The 23,787-nt window shown below is 56.6% G+C and overlaps 5 protein-coding genes across 10 annotated transcripts in view; all 5 read left to right on the top strand.

The window, feature by feature from the left end:
* The first annotated feature begins 331 nt into the window (after positions 1 to 331).
* On the top strand, positions 332 to 5,451 carry HYAL2 (hyaluronidase 2). 2 transcript variants are annotated; one of them, XM_040247051.1, is made up of 4 exons: positions 332 to 454; positions 2,561 to 3,540; positions 4,229 to 4,318; positions 4,719 to 5,445. In XM_040247051.1, exons 2-4 carry the CDS (start codon positions 2,611 to 2,613, stop codon positions 5,127 to 5,129), a joined length of 1,431 nt encoding a protein of 476 aa, XP_040102985.1. In that variant the 5' UTR covers positions 332 to 454; positions 2,561 to 2,610; the 3' UTR covers positions 5,130 to 5,445. The 2 variants fall into 2 exon arrangements, with proteins under 2 accessions (XP_040102985.1, XP_040102984.1); XM_040247050.1 differs by lacking the exon at positions 332 to 454 and adding an exon at positions 1,617 to 1,728 and having other exon boundaries at positions 4,719 to 5,451.
* Positions 5,452 to 6,263: 812 nt separating this feature from the next.
* Positions 6,264 to 11,629, top strand: HYAL1 (hyaluronidase 1). Its single transcript, XM_040247056.1, has 4 exons — positions 6,264 to 8,599; positions 9,079 to 10,002; positions 10,359 to 10,448; positions 10,619 to 11,629. The coding sequence occupies exons 1-4, from the start codon at positions 8,579 to 8,581 to the stop codon at positions 10,934 to 10,936; spliced, it is 1,353 nt and encodes a 450-aa protein (XP_040102990.1). The 5' UTR covers positions 6,264 to 8,578; the 3' UTR covers positions 10,937 to 11,629.
* Positions 11,630 to 12,037: 408 nt separating this feature from the next.
* On the top strand, positions 12,038 to 15,005 carry NAA80 (N-alpha-acetyltransferase 80, NatH catalytic subunit). The gene is made up of 2 exons (XM_040247059.1): positions 12,038 to 12,171; positions 13,648 to 15,005. Exon 2 carries the CDS (start codon positions 14,032 to 14,034, stop codon positions 14,800 to 14,802), a length of 771 nt encoding a protein of 256 aa, XP_040102993.1. The 5' UTR covers positions 12,038 to 12,171; positions 13,648 to 14,031; the 3' UTR covers positions 14,803 to 15,005.
* On the top strand, positions 12,039 to 17,746 carry HYAL3 (hyaluronidase 3). Of its 2 annotated transcripts, none has more exons than XM_040247057.1 (4): positions 12,039 to 12,171; positions 15,720 to 16,630; positions 16,847 to 16,936; positions 17,040 to 17,746. In XM_040247057.1, exons 2-4 carry the CDS (start codon positions 15,737 to 15,739, stop codon positions 17,313 to 17,315), a joined length of 1,260 nt encoding a protein of 419 aa, XP_040102991.1. In that variant the 5' UTR covers positions 12,039 to 12,171; positions 15,720 to 15,736; the 3' UTR covers positions 17,316 to 17,746. The 2 variants fall into 2 exon arrangements, with proteins under 2 accessions (XP_040102991.1, XP_040102992.1); XM_040247058.1 differs by having other exon boundaries at positions 12,085 to 12,171; positions 16,486 to 16,630.
* A 285-nt stretch (positions 17,747 to 18,031) lies between these two features.
* Positions 18,032 to 23,787, top strand: part of IFRD2 (interferon related developmental regulator 2) — a 30,092-nt gene continuing 24,336 nt past the window's right edge. Inside the window, exon 1 of one of the 4 annotated variants that reach the window (XM_040247054.1) lies at positions 18,032 to 18,343. In XM_040247054.1, coding sequence (XP_040102988.1) covers positions 18,286 to 18,343 — 58 coding nt within the window. In that variant the 5' untranslated portion in view covers positions 18,032 to 18,285. The remainder of the gene's footprint in view (positions 18,344 to 23,787) is intronic. The other 3 variants (XM_040247052.1, XM_040247055.1, XM_040247053.1) reach the window with 3 other exon arrangements.

The raw sequence follows: 23,787 nt of genomic DNA, 5'->3' as shown, positions 1-23,787 counted from the left end.
AAGCACCACCACCAGGGCTGCTCCCCTCATAAGCTGCTGATTTGAGGATGGGCCTCAGCCCTAGGAGCAGGTTTGGGAAGCTGTCAGCGTGGGGGAGGCTGGCACCTTGGCTGGGTCCTCCAGCCTTCCTGTCACCTGGTGCAGTTTGCTGGGCCAGGGCCTACTCAGGGGAGGGGCAGGGCAGGCAACCAGCCAGCAGGACATACCGGAGGGAAGCAGGGTCAAGGCGGTCCCTTCCCCTGCGCCTGTTCCTGGCCCTTTCCTCTCTGAGGGGCAGCAGGAAGTGAGGATAAAGGGCTGGGGTGGGAGGCGGGAGCCGGTGGGAGGGATGGGGTTTATCAAGTCGCCGGCGGGCTGCCCAAAGGGCAGGAGCTGGCGCGAGTAGCTTGGCTAGAGACTTGCCCCGGGAAGGAGGGAGGCCGCCGACCTACTGGGCCGACGGACTCCCACACAGGTGAGCCCAGGGCAGACGACTGGTCTGCACTCTGGTACATGGCGCTCCCTCTCTCTCCTCCCAGGCGCCTGCGCGGGGAATGGGCTGGCCAAGCAGACCCGGGCCCTTTGGGGAGCTGAGGACCCCGGGGAAGCGGATTTAGGAAGAGGCAAGGAATTCTTGCTTCCATTGCAGCTGCAAGCCTGCTCCCCAGAGGGAGGGGCGTGCAGGGCGAAAAGACAGGATACCCAGCGGAGGCCCAAGGGAACCCTTCTGGCTGAGCCGGTTTTCTCCGCCGTCCGGCCAGGAACTTCTGTAAAGGTGGCAGCCTTCTCAGAGTTGAAAGGACGACTTGGGGTTCCCACAGGGCCCCGAGGCTGGACAGAAGGGATAGGAGCCCAAGGACTGGCCCGTCCCAGATGCAAGTCAGGAGCAGGGGGATGTCCTACCCTCAGGGCTTGCTGGGCTTACAGGCTCCCAACCAGGCAGGCCTAACTGCGACCCACAGCTTGTGTTACCAGGACAACCACTGCTTCCACCCAGCCCTGGATGGGCTAAGAGGCGGGTGCTAGGCCCTCCAACCCCAGACTGGCAAGGGGCGGGGATTCCCTTCCGACCAGGGTCGGGGAAGGGGAGCCCTGAACCTAAGGGGGGCGGGGCAGTACTGTCCCGGGAGATCGCAGACAGACTGCGGGTCACCGTCCCCCTTTCCATACAAAGGGGGGACCCAGGACTGGAAATTACACTCAGAGGTGCAGAGCCAGATTCTCTGCTGCCCCTAGCCAAGGCCTCAAGGTCCCACAGCACCTCCTTACGGACGAATGAGGGAACGTCACACTACCTTCATTCCCTTCCCGACCCTCCTCCTTTGCGCTGTCCCTTTAAGCGGCTGGCCGCGTCGCGGAGCAGGGAGGAGTGTACCACTGGCCTCAGGCTGCGGGGGTGAACTTTAGGCTGACTTGGCGCTCGTGGCTGAGACTCCAGAAGAAAGCCCCATTTGGAGGCACCTCAGAGTCCCAGACTGGTGGCTACATTCCTCGGAAGAGGATCTGGGGTCCTCGGAGCCCAAAGCGCGGTACTGGCGGCTCGAAAGTCAGGCACATCTTCCCTCCCCCGTCGCAAATCCTGCGCAGGGCCCGCCTCCGCGCTGGATTCTTAAAGGGCCGGCGGGCTGGGGTGGGGGGGCGGAGCCAGTAGAGGCGCTGAGCCGGGGCCGTGCCTAGGAGGGCTGCGGGCCGGGCTGGGACGGAGATGGAGGTGGCTATGGCGCAGGTCCCGGCGGCGCCCTGCGCGAGGTGAGGGTGGGCAGTGCGAGCCGAGCTGCTGTCTCCGCGGGCTCTGTTCTGGACCCCCCGGGGAGGCGGCCCAGACCGCCCCCCTTGCCGGCAGGGTTCAGCCCCCACGTGCGGGGCGGGGGCGGGGTTCCGGACAAAGGCCAGGTGGAGTGGGCTTTTACCCCCGGCCGCCTGGCCCGCGGGCACGCGCATTCCTGGTAGCTGTAGAGGGAAAGGCCGGTCTGCTGGCGCCACCGTGGGAGATCCACCACCCCTTTGTCCCCGCGGGGCCTCCACCAAGCTGGGGGAGAGAGTCTGCGCTGAGATAAAGTCTGTTAGCCTTACTTTTCTGTTGGGCGGGTGCTAAAAAAGATAGCAACTCGGGGCTGAGTTACCGCTTCCTAGCTACTACAAGAGCTGTGCCTTGCCTCACCCAAATGCTGTGATTTCTCGGGACCAAAAGTTCTTCACGGGGTAGAGTGGGCCTCGGTTTGGGGCTCTCAGAAACTTTGTCCTGGGTGATACTCAGTCATGGATGAGCCTCTGGGCAGTGAGTCCATAGCTCAGTTTGTCCAGTTTCAGGGGGGTCACAGACCTAACAGCAGTTTCTGCCCAGCCATAGGCTACTTGTCCAGGAAGGAGCCCTGTGCTCCTGGCAGTGAGCTACGGGGATGTGTTGCCTGTCCTTCAGTGGCCTATGGTCTTTCGGACCTGTTATAGCTAATAACAGAGTCTGAACAATCCTGGGCACGGTGGCCTAACGCAGCATGGGCTTTGGGAGTGTGGATGGATTTGGGATGGATGACCTCCAGGATCCTCTAGACTTACTTGCTGTCTCCCACCTTTTTACCAGTTCCTGAGCTGGTGCCTGGCAGGTGACACTGACTTCCTGCAGCCCCCAGCATGTGGACAGGCCTGGGCCCCGCCGTCACACTGGCCCTGGTGTTGGTGGTGGCATGGGCCACGGAGCTGAAGCCCACAGCACCACCCATCTTCACGGGCCGGCCCTTTGTGGTCGCATGGGATGTGCCCACACAGGACTGTGGCCCACGCCACAAGATGCCATTGGACCCAAAGGACATGAAGGCCTTTGATGTGCAGGCCTCACCTAACGAGGGTTTTGTAAATCAGAACATCACCATCTTCTACCGTGACCGGCTGGGCATGTATCCACACTTCAATTCTGTGGGGAGGTCAGTGCATGGTGGTGTGCCACAGAATGGCAGCCTCTGGGTACACCTGGAGATGCTGAAGGGACACGTGGAACACTACATTCGTACACAGGAGCCTGCAGGGCTGGCAGTCATCGACTGGGAGGACTGGCGGCCAGTGTGGGTGCGCAACTGGCAGGACAAGGATGTGTACCGCCGATTATCACGCCAGTTGGTGGCCAGTCACCACCCCGATTGGCCACCAGAGCGCATAGTCAAGGAGGCGCAGTATGAGTTTGAGTTCGCTGCACGGCAGTTCATGCTGGAGACGCTGCGATTTGTCAAGGCGTTTCGGCCTCGGCACCTATGGGGCTTCTACCTCTTCCCTGACTGTTACAACCATGATTATGTGCAGAACTGGGAGACCTATACAGGCCGCTGCCCTGATGTTGAGGTCTCCCGAAATGACCAGCTGGCCTGGCTCTGGGCCGAGAGCACAGCCCTCTTCCCCTCTGTCTACCTGGAAGAGACCCTGGCTTCCTCCACTCACGGCCGCAACTTTGTCAGCTTTCGTGTCCAGGAGGCTCTTCGCGTGGCTGACGTCCACCATGCCAACCATGCACTCCCGGTCTACGTCTTCACGAGGCCCACCTACAGCCGTGGACTCACAGGGCTTAGCGAGGTAGGTCCTGCCAGGGCCCCGTGCTCTTCCTTGGGAAACCACTGCAGGGTTACCAGGGGGCCGCCTGCCCTCAAGTTTACTGACTGCTCTACACCCCTCACCTCCTTCTCTCTGTAACCCTATGAGAGGGTGACCTTGTTATCGCCATTTTGTGGATAAGAAAACAGGCCCAGAGAGGCTGAGAAGCTTGGCCGTAACGTCTCAGGAAACCCAGGCAGAGGAGGCACCCGGGCCTAGCGTTCCGACTTCGTAGTCCATCCTGACAGATGTAGGCTTCCCTGGTGGCTCAGGTGGTAAAAAATCCACCTGCGAGGCAGGAGATCTGGGTTTGATCCCTGGGTCAGGAAGATCCCCTGGAGAAGAAAATGGAAACCCACTCCAGTATTCTGGCCTGGGAAATCCCACGGACAGAGGAGCCTGGTGGGCTACAGTCCATGGGGTTGCAAAGAGTTGGACATGACTGATAGATACATGCCAGGCTCAAGTGGGCCCTTGGCTTGAGAGTCGGAGGCCAAAGTAGGGGGTAGAAATGGCTTAAACATTTAAGGAGAAAGTGCAGCAGCTGCTGCCTGGGGGGTGAGAAGGGGAGGGCTGGGCTGGAGTCGGGGGTCAGCAAATGAGTAGAGGCTAGGGCCTGACCACCCCATCTGTCCTTCTCACCCTGTGGTCTCATCCACTTCCCCTACAGATGGATCTCATCTCCACCATTGGTGAGAGTGCTGCCCTGGGTGCAGCCGGCGTCATCCTCTGGGGTGACGCAGGGTTTACCACCAGCAACGTAAGTAAGACCCACCCAGCCAACCAGAGCTGAGTCTGCAGGGAGAGGCAGAGTGTTTGCACTTTTGGCTGCAAACCTCAAAGTGCTCCCTTCCTCTGCTTCCCAAAGCAGCCCGTGTCCCAACAGAGAAGACAGGATCTACCCCCACCCCGACCCCTGCCCTTCACCCAGGAAGAGGGAGTTGTTGTCTTGACCAGCTGTTGAATTCCACCCTGCCCCACCTGCCCTGCTGGGTTCCAATCCCTGCCCCCACCCTCTTCTTAGAAGGAACAGGAACAGTGAGGGCTCAGGCATACGTGTGTGTGCACACGCTATTAAAAGAAGGTGCAGTCACACAGTGTGGACTGAGTTTCCATGTAGGTTGAGGCAGCTGACCCTCCTCCCTGTCCTCTGTCCCCAGGAGACCTGCCGACGCCTCAAGGATTATCTGACTCGGTCACTGGTACCATATGTCGTCAACGTGTCCTGGGCTGCCCAGTACTGCAGCTGGGCCCAGTGCCATGGCCATGGGCGCTGTGTGCGCCGGGACCCCAACGCTCACACCTTCCTGCACCTCAGTGCCAGCAGCTTCCGTCTAGTGCCTAGCCACGCACCTGATGAGCCGCGGCTGCGACCAGAGGGGGAACTCAGTTGGGCCGACCGCAACCACCTACAGACGCACTTTCGCTGCCAGTGCTACTTAGGCTGGGGCGGTGAGCAATGCCAGTGGGACCGCAGGCGGGCAGCTGGGGGTGCCAGTGGGGCCTGGGCTGGGTCCCACCTCACTGGCCTGCTGGCAGTGGCAGTCCTGGCCTTCACCTGGACTTCGTAAGGGTCTCACCCAGCTGCCAGGCCAGCTGGCCTCTGCCACACGGGGTCTGCCAGGCATGTAGGAGCCCACAAGGGGTGGACAAACCAGAGTCTGGACGGGCAGAGCCTTCTGAGATGCCCGGTAGGATGTCCATACCAGCTCCCACCCCCTGTTCTAAGGGGGAGGGGCAGGCCCCTGGAAAGCCCCGTCTCTCCCTGCCAGAGAGGAAGAGGGGCACAGCTGGGCCGGGGAGGACCTGACCCTACTCCCTTGCCCCTGGATAGTTTATTATTATTATTTTGGGGTCTCTTTTGTAAATTAAATATAAAACAATTGCTTCTTTGCTTGGACTGTCCATGCCTGGGCAGGGCATGTGAGAGCGCTTTCAGGCTCTTCCAAATAAGGTTTGAGCTCAGAAGTGTCTCTGTGAGACTCTCTGCTGGAGACTTCTCATCTGTAACACACGTTCACTGGCATCTGCAGGCCCAAGCTGCCCACTCTAGCTGTCCTGCCAGGGCACTGGCCACTGGGAGCAGAGGGACTTCCCTTCTACCCCAATAGCAAGGACCTCGCTTTCTCCACTGACTGGAAGGCCACTGGGTCCAGCCTTCTGTGGGCAGGGCCCTTGTGCTGCTCCTAAATGGTGCCGTATCCCCAGCTGGGCTGGTGCCAGTCTCCTCGCCTCGCCCACCCAGGGAGAAAGTGGGAAATGGATGTTTGATCTTCCCTGGCTGGGCAGGTAGCCAGATCGCTCCTCCCTGCTATTCTCAAAGGCAAGGGCATCTCCTCCACTCCCTGTTCTCAAGGGCAGTGGACTTCAGCCACACGCACCTCTCCCCGTCTGGGTCCGAGTTCTCCACCGGGTACAGTCAGGGGAAGGCCAACAGGGCACCGGGATCTGAATCATGAGGCCCACTCCCTGTTCCACTGCAAAGATGTATGATGGGGTGAGCAGGGGGCCATCCTCAACAGGCAGCCCTGGCCTGGCCACAAGAGAGCGTAGCTTGTCCCCAGCCATCCCAGGGGAGAGAAGGAGCGGCCGGAGCTGTCAGACCTGCTTCACTTCCTCTGTTGTGAGTTACTCTGGGTGGGGCGCTGCCCCTCCCTCCAGCCCTGGACCCACACCTGGATTCCTCCCGTCCATATCAGTGAGGACTGAGCCCCTCCCCTCAGCTGACACTGACTCTGGGAGACAGACTCAGGAAACTGCCACGAGGTGAGGAGGGCACCCCTGCTCCGGGAGTCCTGACGCCAGCACCGGGACTCAGGAAGCAGCCTCAAGGAAGGGCTTTCTACACTGAGTTTTGAACGAGGGGGGACAGTGATGCTGGGAACGAAGCACGGGCAGTCTGGAGGAAGACAGCACAAAGTGGGCTGCAGAATCTGAGGCGGGGGTGTGACTGGGGGTCTGCCGCAGGCCGCTCTACAGTGGCAGCAGGCCTGATTTTGTCTGAGGGCGGCGACTGTCACCTGTTGAGTGGAGGCACTGAGCCTCACATGTGCCAGGGCTGGGCGGGGTGCACCCCGGAACCACACCAACAAAGACAGCCGTCCTCAGGGGCCGTTGTTTAGTCACGGAGTCATTTCCAGCCCTTTTGTGATGCCATGGACTATAGCCTGCCAAGCCCCTCTGTCCATAGGATTTCCCAGGCAAGACTATGGGAGTGGGTTGCCATTTACTTCTCCAGGGGATCTTTCCAACCTGTCTCCTGCGTTGATTCTTTACCACTGAGCCCCCTGGGAAGCCCACATATTCAGGGGTGTGATGGTGTAAAGGGAGATGCACCTTAGATGCTAAGACCAAGTCAGACACTGGATAGTGGAGAATGTTCCACAGAGAAGCACGCAGGCAAGAGGATGGTGTGGTTAGAGCTTGGGGAAGCCATCCCCCCAGATCCAGAGAATGCTGGTGGGCTGGATTGTGCCGATTGCAGCCATAGGTTTCTGGGGGTAATGTAGGAGTTACCTGAGTTTCAGGAGGTAGGGTGGAGCTTTGGGGAGAGGGGGTCAGGGGCTACCTTGATAGTCTCCTGTGCCCTCAGCCCTTGGGAGTTGTGCCAGGCTCTCTAACGCATAATCATCCCTCAGGGACCCTGCATTCTGAACAGAGTCCCAAGCTACCACCGTTGTGGTTAGATCCCATGCTTGGGTCTGGCTGGTGTGCTCACAGCCCCCAACACCCGGGGCCCTCCACCCCTTCGGCCCTGCTCGCTTCATCCTAGCCAGCCTAGAGGACCAGTCCAGATGGCAGCCAGCTGTCCCTGCTCCAGCAACCACCGTGCTGGGGGGCCATGAGCTCAAGTTCAGACTGGGCTGTAGACCCAAGCAGCGTGTTCCCCTAGACCAGAGATGTGATGCTTCCTTCACCCAAGTGGGGCAGGCAAGCCTGGGCCTGAGCACCTCTAAGGTCTCAGTTACTAGCATCTGAATCGGCAAACAAGGGAAATGATAAAGGAAAGAACAAGTGTGTCATCACTGATACCCTCGTGCTCCTCCACGTGGTCACATAGGCATGCGATCACGTGGTCATAAGACAACAGGGTCCCAAACACACCAGGTCCTGGGCACCGGGTCCCTCACTTGCACATGCCCAGTCTCCTGGAGTTGAGAGGCCCAGATGGCCACTAACTGGAGCCTCATAGTCGCTGAGCCAGCGCGCACACAAAGGGTGACAGCGCAGCCCTGACTTCAGACACAGGTCCCTAAAGCAGGGGCGACTTATCCACTAGGCAGGGGTGCAGGGGCACAATATTTATACAGGCCCACGAAAAATGGTTGAATTTTAATCTTTTTTAATCAGAAGAAAAAATATATTAATATGAATTCAGTCTAGATTATATCTGTCCTTATACCAATTTAGTTGTTTTATATATATATAAACTATATATGACTACAAGGTTGTGAGAGCTTAGTTCCGTTATCTGAACCCCTGCCCCCTGCATTGGAAGGGCAGAGTCTTAGCCACTGGACCACCAGGGAATTCCCTTAAAATGTTTTAAGAAAGAGGTCAACAAAAGCGAAAGTGCCTAGTGCCCACAGATGTCATAATTCAGCTCTGTGGGGAAAGCACCCAGACTCCAGTATTACAGACAAGCCTGCCCCCATGCACTGCCTCCACTCGCACTCCATCCCAAATAAACCCACCCCAGTCCTGACACAAAGCCCAGCCCCAGTGCTGACAGTGGGAGGGGCCACTTCCGGCCCAGTCCCACCTCCTACCGAGGGCTGTTCTTTTTCTTTTTTGCTGGGAGTGCAGGGGTGGCTCAGCTGTCTGGCCCAGCCCTCTCACCCAGGGCCCGCCTCTCAGCCCGCCCCCAGACTGGGTGGGGTGACCCCCTACAAAAAGCTCAGCGTTTCCAGCAGCAGATTTCTTCCTCCAAGAGTGTTGGTGTGCCTGGTGCCAGAGTTAAGGAACAGAATCTTGCTGATGCCTGCACAGGCCCTCACCCTGGGGTCAGGAAGCTTGGAGAATGAGGCCTTTCAGCCCTGAGGTCAGCAGGGACAAGTGGGCAGACTGGAGGGTGTACAGAAGGGCTGGGTTGAACTTTCCTGCTGCACTGAGCGTCCCCTTCTCCAAGGGCTGGCCAGGATTCCTGGCGGAAGAGACAGGGAAGCCCTTGCCTTCATCCGTCCGCCAGCCTGGGAGCTGAGGGCCTGGCTCTCAGCCACGCTTCTCAAGACAGATGTCATGGCTTTTGGGGCCCTTGGGGAAGTGGGGGTGGGCGAGCTTAAGCCAAGACAAGACCTGTAAGGGGGACAGAGGCCGGCCCAAGAAGCAAGTGGAGTGCGCCCTCTAGTGGCTGTGTTCCCCTCAATGCCTTTCCTTTGCCCTCTGACCACCCTGAGCCCTGCAGGTCCACACTTGCCTGAAGCCAGAGCAGAAGCGAATTAACAAGGGACTTGTCCTGCCTGCCCTCAGTAGGGATCAGAGAGTTCAAGGCCTGCTCTCTGCTTTGCTTTCCCTGGCCAGGTTTCCCTACACCTGCCCTGGGCTATGGCAGCCCACTTGCTTCCTGTCTGCACCCTCTTCCTGAACTTGCTCAGCATGACCCAAGGCTCCCGGGACCCTGTGGTACCCAACCAGCCTTTCACCACCATCTGGAACGCCAACACCGAGTGGTGTATGAAGAAACACGGCGTGGATGTAGACATCAGTATCTTTGATGTGGTGACCAACCCGGGGCAGACCTTCCGCGGCCCTAACATGACCATTTTCTACAGCTCCCAGCTGGGTACCTACCCTTACTATACATCTGCTGGGGAGCCTGTGTTTGGTGGCCTGCCCCAGAATGCCAGCCTGAATGTCCACCTGGCCCAGACATTCCAGGACATCCTGGCTGCCATGCCTGAGCCTCACTTCTCAGGGCTGGCAGTCATTGACTGGGAGGCATGGCGCCCGCGCTGGGCCTTCAACTGGGACACCAAGGACATTTACCGGCAGCGCTCACGAGCATTGGTACAGAAGCAGCACCCAGATTGGTCAGCTCCTCAGGTGGAGGCCGCAGCTCAGGAGCAGTTCGAGGGGGCTGCAGAGGAGTGGATGGCAGGTACCCTCAAGCTGGGACGAGCACTGCAGCCTCAGGCCCTCTGGGGCTTCTATAATTTCCCTGAGTGCTACAACTATGACTTTAAAAGTCCCAACTATACTGGCCAGTGTCCACTAAACGTCCGTGCCCAGAACGACCAGCTCGGGTGGCTGTGGGCCCAGAGCTGTGCCCTCTACCCCAGCATCTACCTGCCCGCAGCACTGGAGGGCACGAAGAAGGCACAGATGTACGTGCAGCACCGTGTTGCTGAGGCATTCCGCGTGGCGGCGGGTGCTGGGGACCCCACGCTGCCGGTGCTGCCCTACCTGCAGCTCTTCTACGACATGACTAACCACTTTCTGTCCCCGGTGAGTCTCCTGTGATCCCACCCACCCGGGACCTACTTGCCAGGCCTTAGTCCAGCACCTGAGGCCACACAGCCCTGGGGCACTTTAGCCTCAGGGCACCTTCTTCCATTCCCTTTCACATTCTTTGAGCACCTCCTGTGTGCCAAGTTCTGTGGTAGGCACAGACAATTCAACGTTCTTCAGAAAGAAATTGTCCCTGCCTGCATGGCACTCACAGGCTAGAGGGAGGGCAGGCTTGCCTTTGGCCACCAAGGCTAGAGCAGTCCCCGGTGGGGGTTGTGAATTACTTGTCCCATCCGATAGTGATACAGCAGCCTGGGGAGGCCCCCCGCAGAGCTCTTCTGTCCTTTTCTCAGGAGGAGCTGGAACACAGCCTGGGGGAGAGTGCAGCCCAGGGTGCGGCAGGAGTGGTGTTCTGGGTGAGCTGGGCAAACACAAGCACCAAGGTGAGCTCAGGCCCAGGAGGGGGGTGAGGGTGGGGCGGGGGGGCTGCCAGGGGAGACCTCAGCCCACCTTTCACTCCTGCAGCCTCGGCTGGGCAGGAGGCGAGTGCTTCAGTGTCCTGGGTGGACCCATGCATGGCCACAGTGCCCTTGATGCTCCCCTTCCCACCTAGGAATCATGCCAGGCCATCAAGGAGTATGTGGAGACGACGCTGGGACCCTCCATCCTGAATGTGACCAGCGGGGCTCGTCTGTGCAGTCAGGTCCTATGCTCTGGCCATGGCCGTTGTGCCCGGCGCCCCAGTTACCCCAAGGCCCGTCTCATCCTCAACTCCACCAGTTTTTCAATCAAGCCTACGCCTGGTGGTGGGCCCCTGACCCTACAAGGTGACCTGTCACTCGGGGATCGGTTGCGGATGGCAGTGGAGTTCGAATGTCGCTGCTACCGTGGGTGGAAGGGGACCCGCTGTGAGCAGTGGGGCATGTGGTGACTGGCTTGGGCACACACTGAGCACCTGATGCCAGCTGGGCCTGGCTAGGGCTTTCCCAAGTCCAGACAGTCACAGGAGTCATGGTCACGGTCAGAAGTCCACTCAGCCAGTGTCATGACCATATACCAGTGTATGCACGCCTGCTTGCCGACCAAGATAGCTGCATAAGCAGTTAGAGCCTTGGGCATCCACCCGACAGAGTCAAAAACACTTCCTCTGGAGACACTGAGTCAGTCTTCAAACAGAAGCAGTCACAAGCACTGACATTCGGGACTTCCCTGGCCATCCAGTGGTTAAGACTCTGAGCTGCCACTGCAGGGGGCACGGGTGGAGACTAAGATCACGCATGCTAAGTGGTGCGGTTAAACAAATAACAAATAAATAAACTGACATTCACTGGGCATCTACTCTTTCCAAGTCCTGTGCCAAGCATTTTAAGTAGGCTAACTTAACTGTGCAATCCTAACACGACGCTGTGAGGGAACTGAGGCACACCCAGGGAGGGTAAGCACTTTCGCCAAGGTTGCACAGCCAGAAAACAGAGCAGCTGAGATTCAAGCCCGGGCTGCCTGGCCAGAGAGGTACAACCTTTTGGCTCCTACTGATAAGTCGATGGTAACCAGCTCTGCACTGCACTCTGAATCCGATCAGAGGTAGCAGCCTCGCAAATAAAACAGGATTCTAACTTCAAAAGCTGTTTGTTGAGGGCCTAAAACGTCCAGGCGCTGGTATCCAGAGGGTACAGGAAAAGTTCTTTTCTCTCACTCAGATCTGATGTGTGTCAGAGGGCGGCTGCTTCCCAGTGTGGGGCCCAAATTTGAAGTAGAAGCTCCACATGATCGTTTTCACGCCGCGCAGAAGGGATAGCGTGATCCCAGACAAAGCTAAACTATGGGCGAGACCTATCTGAGGCTGGGGCGGGGCGAGGACGGAAGCCCAGCCAACCCGAGATGGAATCAGGCTCACTGGGAGCGAGGCCAGGATAAACCAGGGTGGGAGGAACAGAGCTAGAGGAGACCCAGTCTGCGTCTGGTCGGTGTTATGACTCGTAGGGCCGGGGGCGGGGCCTAGGCGGAAATACAGGGCGACCGGGGCGGGGCCTGGACAGCCGCAGTTCGTCCGCCCCACCGCTAGGGGGTGACCGCCGAGAGCCGGAGGGGTCCTAGCCAGAGACAGCGAGATACCGACCCAGGAGAAGCGAGGACGCGGAGCATCCCGGAGCCCGGCAACAACATGTCAGTACTACCCCGGTACTACCCCGTTCCCATGCGCTGCGTTCGTCTTCACTGTCCCCCCGCTCTCCCCGTCAGCTCCGTGTGGACAGTTCTCAAGTGTCTAGCCGCCCCGCACGCCTTCCTTGCGTCTGTCGTTCCCTCCCAAAGCATGCCGAGCCACACCCGCCCAGAGTCTAGGTTCCGAAACCCCCACCCCCAGACTCCACGGTTTGTCACCCACTGGGAGGAAGAGGGAAATCGAGGCAGGAGAGACTGCCGCCTCTCTCGGTGGACCCGGGAGCCCCGCCCCACAGTGGGTGGGGTCGGCATATAAGAGGTTAAGTCTGTGGGGGAAGTCTGGGGTCCTAGGCCCAGGGGGCGGATCCTGGGGCTTCCTCCTCCTGGTCCAGGGGTGCAGCTGCTGCGGAGGTGGCTGATGCAGGTGAGAGGCTTATAGCCCTCTGAGTGAGAGGGAAGGGGTGTGAGGGAAGGGGGCTGCCTGTTAACTGACCAGTGTGAAATTGGCCTCAAGCTCACAGGGTCTTCCTGGGGAGGTGGGGATGGGGAGGGAGCCAGCGCATCCTCTCTGAAGCAGGTGAGTAGAAAGGTGGGGCCCAGAGGCCACCTGTCGCTAGAAATCCCCCAGCATAGACCCTCCTGCCAGCAGAACCTGAGTTGGGATGGGCAAGCAATCGAGTTTGGGGACAGGAGGTCTGAGCCCCCAACCTGCTAGCCGTTAGACACCCCTGTGGGTGTAGGAAGGAAGCTGTGGTTCTTATCTAGAGTGGCTAGGAAACAGACCAGTGGGGAACCAGGCCTGCAGGAGCCACGTTGCTGTATGAGCCAGGCCACTTCTGAGGGGCAGTTGGGTCCAGATGCAATCAAAGTGTACTGAGCAGGGCCGTTTTGGGGAGGGAGCCATGGACTCTGTCCCCTAGGCAGGGAAAGCAGTCCAGGGAGGGGAAATTTGAGCCTGATGGGTGGGTGAATGGCAACCCAGGATCTGTTAAGTGGCCGGCATGGCCCAGATGTCCAAAAAGGCTAGGACTTGGAGTAGGGACTAGGGAGAGGGGAGTTCCTGGGGTAGCTGTGTTTTCTCCAAAGGTAACCTGGGGTTAAAGCAGGGGGTTGTGGTATCTAGTTTGCATGTTCTGTCTAATGGCCAGCCAGCTGCAATGGTGTAGGGCTGGATCTACTGTCCTGGGGAGGACAAAGTGGTAGCTAGAGCAGGCTGGGGCCAGGTCTCTTGAGTTCTTGGGGCCAGCCCTAGCCTTTAGCCCTCAGCCTCCATCCAGTATAAGGCAGAGCACCCTGGACCCATCCCCTGTGCTCTCCATCTGAGTCAGCGCCTCCTAGTATAAGGGATGGGATCCTCCAGGTCACCTAGGCATCAGATGAGATCCAGGATGCATGGCCCTCCCTAGCACTCTGTCAGCTACTCCCTGCCCCAACCCCATCCTCCCTTCTGGCACAATCCAGCATGGCTGTTATCCACAGGAGCAGCAACCTTGTGGTGTGAGGAGATCCCACTGCCTGGAGACTGTGGCCTTAATCCCCTGCCTGGCCCTGAGCCATCTGTACCCCAGCAGGAGATGACCCTGGCTCCCAGCCTGACTCAGCTGGGCCTGGATCCTACATGTAGGCGAGAACTGACTCTGAGCCCTGGCTGAGGCACGCTGATCCGTAGCCTAGACCCTGCGCACCAGGTGGGGCCAATCCTGAGTACCCGCCCACCCCAACTGACTCGATCCTGCGTGCCAGCCAGAGGTGACCCTGAGATCCAGCCTGGCCAAGCCGACCCTGGATCCTACACACCAGCCAGAGCTGACCCTGAGCCCCAGGCTAGCTGAGCTGACCCTGGTTTCTGCATGCCATCCAGAGATGACCCTCAGTTCTGGCTCAGCTCAGCTGACCCTGGATCCTGCACGCCAGCCAGAGGAGACCCCAGTCCCCAAACTGGTTGAGCTGACCCTGGAGCCTGTGCACTGCCGACCCGAGCTCCTGGATGCCTGTGCCGACCTCATCAACGAGCAGTGGCCCCGCAGCCGTGCCTCCCGCCTCCACTCCTTGGGCCAGTCCTCAGACGCCTTCCCTCTCTGCTTGATGCTGCTAAGCCCCCGACCCACACCAGAGGCATCCCCCATTGTGGTGGGCCATGCCCGCCTGTCCCGGGTGCTGGACAGGCCCCAGAGCCTCCTAGTGGAGACTGTGGTGGTGGCCCGGGCACTGAGGGGCCGTGGCTTTGGCCGCCGTCTCATGGAGGGCCTCGAAGCCTTTGCTCGGGCCCGGGGCTTCTGCCGGCTACACCTCACCACCCATGACCAGCTGCACTTTTATGCCCATCTGGGCTACCAGCTGGGTGAGCCAGTGCAGGGCCTGGTCTTCACCAGCCGGCAACTGCCTGCCACCCTGCTCAATGCCTTCCCCAGGGCCCCCTTTCCCCGGTCACCCTGCAAGGTCACCCCTAGTCCGACTGCCCAAGCTGCCCCAAGAGTCCCTAAGGGGTCATCATTGCTGCCACCCCCTCCCCTGCCTGAACCCCCAACCACCTTACCCCTGCCTCCAGCAGGGCCCCCTCCACAAAGCCTCCTGGAGACACAATACCAAGACCTGAGAGGACGCCCCATATTCTGGATGGAGAAAGACATCTGAGGCTATTCCCAGGGCAAGACGCTGTCTTTCTGGGTCAGTTGACTGCCCAGGACAGTAGCAGCTTCAGCCCACTGGCCATCCCTCAGCTTCTAGCCCCTGAGGGCAGCTTCCTGAGGCATGTTTCCTGAGTGCCTGTGGAGATGGCACCATGGCTGTGGCTCAGAGCTCTCAGTGTGGCTGAATAAAGGCTTGTTGGGTGTGTCTGTGACAGTGTATTTGTTGACCCCCACCCTCATCTCCCAGTCGTTTCTTAGGTCCGCTATCCCTGCAGGAGCCCCCCAGTGCACCTTGGCCTCGGGGCCATGGATGGAGGGCAGGCCTTTGCTTCTCTCACTCTGCCTGCCTCAGGCATCAAGGTGTTTCTTTCTTTCCACCTCCACTCATCACTGTTCGCCGAGCACCTGCTGGGTGACAGGCCCTGGGTTGGGCACAGGCAGGGGGAAACTAGACAGATGCAGTCTCAGCTCAAGGGATAGGGCAGGCGTAGACTGACAGGGCCTCTGCTGGGACAGCGGGAGCTCAAATGTCCTCATTGCACTTGCGCCAGAAGATTACGTCATAGAAGAGACCTGAGTGCTGAGTAGAAATTAAGTCAGGCAGAGTGGGGGTTGAGTGTTCTTGGGGCAGGAAAGAAAATGGGCAAAGGAAAAAAGGGGACTCATGAGAGCTGAGGGTGGGAGAGGTGTCAGAGGGCACAGTGGTGCCATGGTAGAGATGGGCAACACGGGAAGGGAGATGCCCAGGCCAGCTTGGGCCGGGGTTGCTCTGAGAGGTCTACGAGACCCCTTAGGAACCTTGCTTTCCTCACCTCCCTCCCTTGTGAGGAGGAGCTGGAGGAGTCTTCCCAGCTTGGTCTGCTGTGGGGAAGGCGCGGCCATGACTGTGGCCTCTTAAGCTCACACCCCTCTCTCCTGCAGGTTTCCATCCCTGGGGCATGACCATGCAGCTAGGCCTGGCCCTGGTGCTAGGGGTGGCCCTGTGCTTGGGGTGTGGCCGAACCTTGCTGCGGGCCCCTGCACGCCCCTTCTCGGTGCTGTGGAACGTGCCTTCAGCACGCTGTAAGAACCGCTTTGGCGTGCCCCTGCCACTCGAGGCCCTGGGCATCTCAGCCAACCGTGGCCAGCATTTCCACGGCCAGAATGTCACCATCTTCTACAAGAACCGGCTCGGCTTCTACCCCTACTTTGGGCCGAGGGGCACAGCTCACAATGGGGGCATCCCACAGGCTGTGCCTCTGGGCCGCCACCTGGCGCGGGCTGCCCATCAGATCCGCCGCAGCCTGCGGCCGGGCTTCAGTGGCCTGGCAGTCCTGGACTGGGAGGAGTGGTGTCCACTCTGGGCCGGGAACTGGGGCCGCCGCCAAGTCTATCGGGCTGTCTCTTGGGCTTGGGCACAATGGGTATTCCCCAACCTGGATCCCCAGGAGCAGCTCCAGAAGGCCCGCGTTGGCTTCGAACAGGCAGCCCGTGCACTGATGGAGGACACGCTGTGGCTCGGCCGGGCACTGCAGCCCCAGGGGCTCTGGGGCTTCTATCGCTTCCCAGCCTGTGGCAATGGCTGGCATGGTACGGCTTCCAATTACACGGGCCACTGCCATGCTGCTGCCCTGGCCCGCAACACCCAACTGCGTTGGCTCTGGGCTGCCTCCAGTGCCCTCTTCCCCAGCATATACCTCCCACCCAGGCTACCACCTGCTCACCACCAGGCATTTGTCCGATACCGCCTGGAGGAGGCCTTCCGTGTGGCCGTTGCTGGGCACCCACATCCCCTGCCTGTCCTGGCCTATTCCCGCCTCACACACCGGAGCTCTGGGAGGTTCCTGTCCCAGGTGAGTGAAAGCTGAAATCTAGGGGTCTGATGGGGAGGCATGACATTCTCTGAGTGGAGGACCTGAGAAGCCCCTCAAAGAGGCTCAGGGCCAAGGGGCCCTCCTCTAGAGGTGGAACCAGATTATGGCAGTGAGCCATGAAAGTTCTTGAAGGTAGAGGTAGGGCCAGAAGGAGCTGGGCATTCCTGCCCTGGCTTAGCAGCTCTCTGCCCCCAGGATGAACTTGTGCAGACCATTGGTGTGAGCGCGGCACTGGGGGCAGCCGGCGTGGTGCTCTGGGGGGACCTGAGCTTCTCCAGTTCTGAGGTGATCATTTCCCCCCTCCAGCCTGCCACACAGCCCATGCTAGGGTCCTAGAGACGGGGAAAGACCATGGCAGGGCATTGATACGTCCCTCCCTTCTCCTCAGGAGGAGTGCTGGCATCTCCATGACTATCTACTGGGCACCCTGGGCCCCTATGTGATCAACGTGACCAGGGCAGCCATGGCTTGCAGTCACCAGCGGTGCCATGGCCATGGCCGTTGTGCTTGGCAAAACCCAGGACAACTAGAAGTCTTTCTGCATCTGCAGCCAGATGGCAGCCCTGGAGCTTGGGAGTCCTTCAGCTGCCGTTGTTACCAGGGCTGGGCTGGCCCTACCTGCCAGGAACCCAGGCCTGAGCTTGGGCCTGAAGAAGCAACATAAAGCCAGGAGTCACCTGCCCCTGACCGTCTTGTTCCTGCTGCCATTTTTCCAGTCCTGGAGGGAGGACTCTGTCCCCCTCTTGTTCTATGTAGCTTATTGTCACTTCTCCCATGCACATACCCCACTTCCCACAGCACCCCTGGGGAGTGAAGGAGGCCAGAAGAAACGCACCATTTTAAAACCAGAGGCCCTCTGAGATCACCTGATCCTCCTGACATGAAAGCAGCCCCAGGAAGTCAGTATGCCAAAAAGTTAAGGTTGCCAGCCCAGGGCTCTGTTCTACACCTCACTGAGTCTGCGCAGAGGTCACAGGAGACCCGACCAGGGATGGGGGTCCCCCGCAAGGAGATTCTGGCTAACATCTGTTAAGTGCTAAGCTGTTGCCTCTACCCTGCTTTCATCATAAAGTTACTTTTTCTCTCACTGCCTGAGGTTTGGCTGGTCCCGAGTTCTTCCAAACCCACCACCCTTCCCGTGGTGAGCGTCCTGTTGCAAAATGCAGAGAGATGCGGGTCCTGTGTGGTGGACAGCACCGTGCGGGCAGCTTCAGAGTTAATGACTACACGTGCTGGGGGGGAGGACGCAGGGCATTGTGGGTGCATAGTTCAGCTAGAGCGTCGTGGGCTTATAGGCTCCCCTGCAGTAGACTACAATTCCCGAGGTGCTCTGCGCCCAGCCTGGCGCCGGTAATCTGCGCACGCAGCACCTTGGGAATAGAAGTTTCGGCCGCATGGATGCGGTCTGAGCCGAGTGGCGAGGGACTCGCCTTCCCGGCCACCCATTTAGCGGGGCGGGGCGCTTCGACCCTTCTGGCAGGGCGGGGCGCCTCGCGAAGATGGTGGCGCGCGCAGCGTGTGGCTCCCGTCGTCTGCCTAGGTCTCAACTCAGCGCACCGGCCGGCGACTCGCTGGCCTGGAACCCCCCGCCGCCGGGTCCCTGACCCCCCGCCCTGTCGTGCCCGATTTGCGGCATGCCCCGCGCCCGAAAAGGCAGCGCGCCCCGCAGAGGCGGCCAGCGCCGCGGAGGAGGTAAGCTGCGGTGGGGTGGGTGGCGGGGCACGGGGAAACTGAGGAACGTCAAACTAGGGTTCTAGTGGGTTCCCGTCAGTGACTAACCTTAGAGTTCTCGGGTACAGACTCCTGCCTTGCCCAGTCTGGTGCCGCCACCTGCAAACTCCCCCCGTGACGGGCACGTGCCCCAGAAGTCAGCGGCCACGTGTGCGCCTAACTTGAGCGTGCTGCCCGCGTGCCCGAGTCCTCGCTCCGGCTCGCACCTGGTCCGCACCTGCCGGCCTTGGTTGGTTTCTTATTGCCTCTCTACCCAGTCCGCTGTGATGGACAAATTGGCCAGTCGGAGCTGGAAGCCTGTCCGCCCTCCGAACCCTGATCCTTTCCCGAACTGGACTAGGAAATTGGTGGGAGACCTGGCTCATCCTGGAGTACTGAGAGAGAGGATGATGGGGAAACTGCAAATTTTGGGGCCTTGACTGCCCGGCTCCAGAAGGCGGATGAGCGCCCTGGGGCCCGAGGCAGTCCTGAGAGTCGCTTATCAGGTCGACCAGGAGGTGCAGCATATGTCCTGGTACAGTAAACAAGTTTATGTTTACCCAGCAGAGATGGGATGCCTTTTAGGCATGGCTGACACCTGGCCACCATTTTAATGGGGCTTGGATGAGGGTGTTACCGAACCACACTTGGATTCACTTGCCTGGGAGCAATAAAGCCAGTCTGCTGATGAAAGCGCAGAAATGCAGGGCGCGGGGGTGGGTGCGGAGGCGGGGGTGAGGCTCTGAGGAGCTCTGGTTCTTTATGTCTCAGAGCACAGAGAATTCAGCAAGAGGTGAAAGTGATAAATAAAAAGTGACCTTTTAGAATAGCACACTTGAGAGGCCTACAAGTGGGTGGGTGAGAAGGTGCTGCCCCAAGAACTTGGTGCGTATAGTTTTATAATCAAAGGAAGAGTGGGGAGAGCAAGAAGACCACCTTCTTCCTCATTCTTGAGATGTCAGGCTTCCATCATCAGTTCCTTCTGCACATGGGATAGGGGCGTTTTCTTGCCCCTACAAGGTCAAATCAGGACTGTCATGGCGCAGTGGGAATGAGCAAAAAGGCAGTAACCATATACTGAAATATGATAAGTCATTTCAGGTTTTAGCATAATGTAACTCTTTCCTTAAATCTTTTCTTTTAGTGCACTCAGGGGAGCATGTCCTAGGAATTATTGGGCTGGATGTAGGTCTCCTTCTGCCATTAAAACAATGGTAGTTTGGGAGCATACCTCCTGCTTCTGTCTCATGATTTTATGGTTAAGCAAACCTGCTTGCTTGCTTTTTTTTTAAGGTGCTTTCTTGAATGATGATTCACTTAAAGCAGTCTCCCATAGTTTTTTCTTACGCTCTCTTACTGGGATTAACTGTTTAATCACCTACTTTGTCTTTTTCAGTTCAGTTCAGTCGCTCAGTCATGTCCTACTCTTTGCAACCCCATGAATTGCAGCACACCAGGCCTCCCTTTCCATCACCAACTCCCGGAGTTCACCCAAACTCATGTCCATTGAGTCAGTGATGCCATCCAGCCATCTCATCCTCTGTCGTCCCTTTCTCCTCCTGCCCCCAATCCCTCCCAGCATCAGAGTCTTTTCCAGTGAGTCAGCTCTTCTCATGAGGTGGCCAAAGTATTGGAGTTTCCCCTTCAGCATCATTCCCTCCAAAGAACACCCAGGGCTGATCTCCTTCAGAATGGACTGGTTGGATCTCCTTGCAGTCCAAGGGACTCTCAAGAGTCTTCTCCAACACCACAGTTCAAAAGCACCAATTCTTCAGCGCTTAGTTTTCTTCACAGTCCAACTCTCACATCCATACATGACCACAGGAAAAACCATAGCCTTGACTAGATGGACCTTTGTTGGCTCTGCCCCTATCATTCTCTGCCTCCAGGTATTTATCCTTTGTGCTTAAAGGGGGTTAAGGGCCAACAAACTTATCATTAACTGCCTTCTGCCGAGATAGGATGTAGGCCTCCCTGGGGAAAAAGTGTAAGACCTGACTGAGTCTTCCTTCTCTTTTCGGAGAATTGTAATGCTAACTCTAGTTGTGTGTGTCACTCAGTCATTTCCGACTCGTTGAGAACCCACGGACTGTAGCCCGCCGGGCTCCTCTGTCCGTGGAATTCTCCAGAATACTGGATCGGGTTACCATTTCCTACTCCAGGGGATCTTCCTGAGCCAGTGATTGAACCTGGGTCTCCTGCATTGCAGGCTGACTCTTTACTGACTGAGTACTATTTTGTTAGCCCTTGTGGGTATTAAACATCAGAGAATGAGTTTATAGAAGATACAAATGAAAATAATTAAAGCAGTAGACATTAGAAGAGTTATTAAAAGAGATTGTAGCCACAGTTTTGGAGACCCAAACCATATTTTCCAAACAGTTTCCATATCTGGAGAGGGTTACTTGAAGCCTCACTTGTTTGCTTTTGGCTAGGCCCGGAACCTTACTATTTTATACTTCAGGTTTTATACTTCAGAGTCTTTTAGTTATAGATTTAGTCTTGTTATTTTAAACACATTTTTTGTTCACATCATTTAGTGATAAGGGTGGCTTCCTTGTCCTTCGAGAAACAGTTCAGTTCAGTCGCTCAGTCGTGTCCAACTCTTTGCGACCCCATGAATTGCAGCGCACCAGGCCTCTCTGTCCATCACCAACTCCTGGAGTTCACTCAGACTCACGTCTATCGAGTCAGTGATGCCATCCAGCCATCTCATCCTCTGTCGTCCCCTTCTCCTCCTGCCCCCAATCCCTCCCAGCATCAGAGTCTTTTCCAATGAGTCAACTCTTCTCATGAGGTGGCCAAAGTACTGGAGTTTCAGCTTTAGCATCAGTCCTTCCAAAGAACACCCAGGACCAATCTCCTTTAGAATGGACTGGTTGGATCTCTTTGCAGTCCAGGAGACTCTCAAGAGTCTTCTCCAACACCACAGTTCAAAAGCATCAATTCTTTGGCGCTCAGCTTTCTTCACAGTCCAACTTTCCCATCCATACGTGACCACTGGAAAAACCATAGCCTTGACTAGACGGACCTTTGTTGGCAAAGTAATGTCTCTTCTTTTTAATATGCTATCTAGGTTGGTCATAACTTTTCTTCCAAAGACTAAGCATCTTTTAGTTTCATAACTGCAATCACCATCTGCAGTGATTCTGGAGCCCCTAAAAATAAAGTCTAGCACTTTCCCCATCTATTTCCCACGAAGTGATGGGACCAGATGCCATGATCTTCGTTTTCTGAATGTTGAGCTTTAAGCCAACTTATTCACTCTCCTCTTTCACTTTCATCAAGAGGCTTTTAAGTTCCTCTTCACTTTCTGCCATAAGGGGCGTGTCATCTGCATATCTGAGGTTATTGATATTTCTCCTGGCAATCTTGATTCCAGCTTGTGCTTCTTCCAGCCCAGCATTTCTCATGATGTACTCTGCCTATAAGTTAAATAAGCAGGGTGACAGAATGGCCCCTAATTTAGTTAATAAGTCCCATCTATTAAAGGGAGAGGACAATCAGGCACAAACAGAAAGGAATATAGAAATGACTGGCCACTAGTGTTGCACAAAAGGGGTTGCAGGAAAGTGTACCCGTGTCTCTTTCCTGATACTCCCACTACATATTTCTTATGATTGTTAAGGCTTTCAGTCTTTAGGTTAAAACTGAGAGGGTTGCCCTGGTGCTTATGAGAGATTTTATCAAGCGGCTCACCACATCAATGACCACCTGAAGCTTGAGGCTCACCACTAGTTATGTAGGTGGTATCTCTATCTATAGTCACTTTTGGTCTTGGGCTCCCTCAGCCTTTTAATTATAAAACCATCAAAAGCTTATGGGTCTCTGTCCCTTTCTGGCATCTGGGGCTTTCCCTCTGCCAAAGCTCTGATTGTTCTCAAAGTGGATTGAGCACCTTCTTTCCTGCAGTGCCCACTTTGTCCCCCTAGGGTACACTGGTTTTGTCTGGGTGCCCATGAGCCTTACGGTTTACCACCGCCAGTTTGACCTGGAAAGGCCAGCCTCGCCTTCAGTGGTTTTTCAATGGACAAAGCCATTGCCAGCGTTTGGGCCTTTTGTATATTTTCTTTGGGTGCCTTTGATCTCTCAATTTATATTCCTATGATTGAAAACTGAATAAACCAGCTGGATCAAGTCACTTCCAGGGGTCTGGGGACTGGGAGTTGCGTTTTGAATCCTGTGCCGATGCCTAGGGTAGACTGGGCTATGAGATGCGTAGCCTGAAGGGCCTGTGCCTGGAGGAGGGAGGGAGCCATATTCATACACTTCTTATTTATTTATCTGGCTCTGCCTAGTCTTAGCTGCGACACCTGGAATCTGTAGTTGCAGCGTGCAAACTCTCAGTTGTGGCATTTGGGACCTAGTTCTCCGACAGGGATTGAATTCACATTCCCTTCATTGGGAGCGCGGAGTCCTAACTGCTTGGCCACCAAGGCAGTCTCTGTCTGTAGACCTTTTCACAGTGGCCCTTCTGACTGGTATGAGGTGGTGCCTTGTCGTAGTTGCCATTTACATTTGTCTAAAAATTAGTGATGTTGAGCACCTTTTCATGTGCTTTTTAGTCATCAGCATGTCTTCTTTAGAGAAATGTCTATTTAGATATTCTGATTTTTTTTTTTTAACAGAGAACTGTATGAGCTGTTTGTATATTTTAGAGATTAATCCCTTCTCGGTCATTTGTTTGCAAATATTTCCTCCTATTCTGTGGGTTGTCTTTTTTTTTTTTTGTTTATGGTTTCCTTTGCTGTGCAGAAGCTTTTATTTAGGTCCCATTTCTTAATTTTTTTAATTTTCATTATTCTAGGAGTTGGATCAAAGAACATACTGCTGTGATTTACATTAAGGAGTGTTTGCCCTATGTTTTCCTCTAGGAGTTTTATAGAGTCTGGCCTTACATTTAGGTCTGTAATCCATTTTGAGTTTATTTTTGTGTATGGTATTAGTGAGTGAAAGTTGTGTCCGACTCTGTGACCCCATGGATATACAGTCGGTGGAATTCTCCAGGCCAGAATACTGGAGTGGGTAACCGTTCCCTTCTCCAAGGGATCTTCCCAACCCAGGGATCAAACCCAGGTCTCCCGCATTGCAGGCAGATTCTTGACCATTTGAGCCTCCAGGGAAGCCTCTATGGTGTTAGAGGGTGTTCTCATTTCATTCTTCCTCACTGTAACTGTCCAGCTTTCCCAGCACACCACTTACTGAAGTGACTGCCTTTTCTCCATTGTATATTCTTGCTTCCTTTGTCACAGATTACTTGACCGTAGGTGCATGGGTTTATTTCTGGGTCCACTGATCTCTATTTCTGGTTTTGTGCTAGTACCCTACTGTTTTGATTACTATAGCTGTGTAGTTTGGTCTGAAGTCAGGGTGCCTGATTCCTCCATCTCTGTTTTTCTTCCCAGGATTGCTTGGCTATTTGAGGT

The sequence above is a fragment of the Oryx dammah genome, unplaced genomic scaffold (assembly GCF_014754425.2).
Source record: "Oryx dammah isolate SB20612 unplaced genomic scaffold, SCBI_Odam_1.1 HiC_scaffold_9, whole genome shotgun sequence".
NCBI classification, from domain to species: Eukaryota; Metazoa; Chordata; class Mammalia; order Artiodactyla; family Bovidae; genus Oryx; species Oryx dammah.
Note: the sequence above shows the minus strand (reverse complement) of the source record. Positions and strands in the feature narration are given on the sequence as shown.

Coding starts and splice junctions, on each gene's coding strand:
- HYAL2 (XM_040247050.1), top strand. CDS start 2,611: ATGTGGACAGGCCTGGGCCCCGCCGTCACACTGGCCCTGGTGTTGGTG. Junction 3,541..4,228: donor GACTCACAGGGCTTAGCGAG/GTAGGTCCTGCC, acceptor CTTCCCCTACAG/ATGGATCTCATCTCCACCAT. Junction 4,319..4,718: donor CAGGGTTTACCACCAGCAAC/GTAAGTAAGACC, acceptor CTCTGTCCCCAG/GAGACCTGCCGACGCCTCAA.
- HYAL1 (XM_040247056.1), top strand. CDS start 8,579: ATGAGGCCTTTCAGCCCTGAG. Junction 10,003..10,358: donor CTAACCACTTTCTGTCCCCG/GTGAGTCTCCTG, acceptor TCCTTTTCTCAG/GAGGAGCTGGAACACAGCCT. Junction 10,449..10,618: donor GGGCAAACACAAGCACCAAG/GTGAGCTCAGGC, acceptor CTTCCCACCTAG/GAATCATGCCAGGCCATCAA.
- NAA80 (XM_040247059.1), top strand. CDS start 14,032: ATGACCCTCAGTTCTGGCTCAGCTCAGCTGACCCTGGATCCTGCACGC.
- HYAL3 (XM_040247057.1), top strand. CDS start 15,737: ATGACCATGCAGCTAGGCCTGGCCCTGGTGCTAGGGGTGGCCCTGTGC. Junction 16,631..16,846: donor CTGGGAGGTTCCTGTCCCAG/GTGAGTGAAAGC, acceptor CTCTGCCCCCAG/GATGAACTTGTGCAGACCAT. Junction 16,937..17,039: donor TGAGCTTCTCCAGTTCTGAG/GTGATCATTTCC, acceptor CCTTCTCCTCAG/GAGGAGTGCTGGCATCTCCA.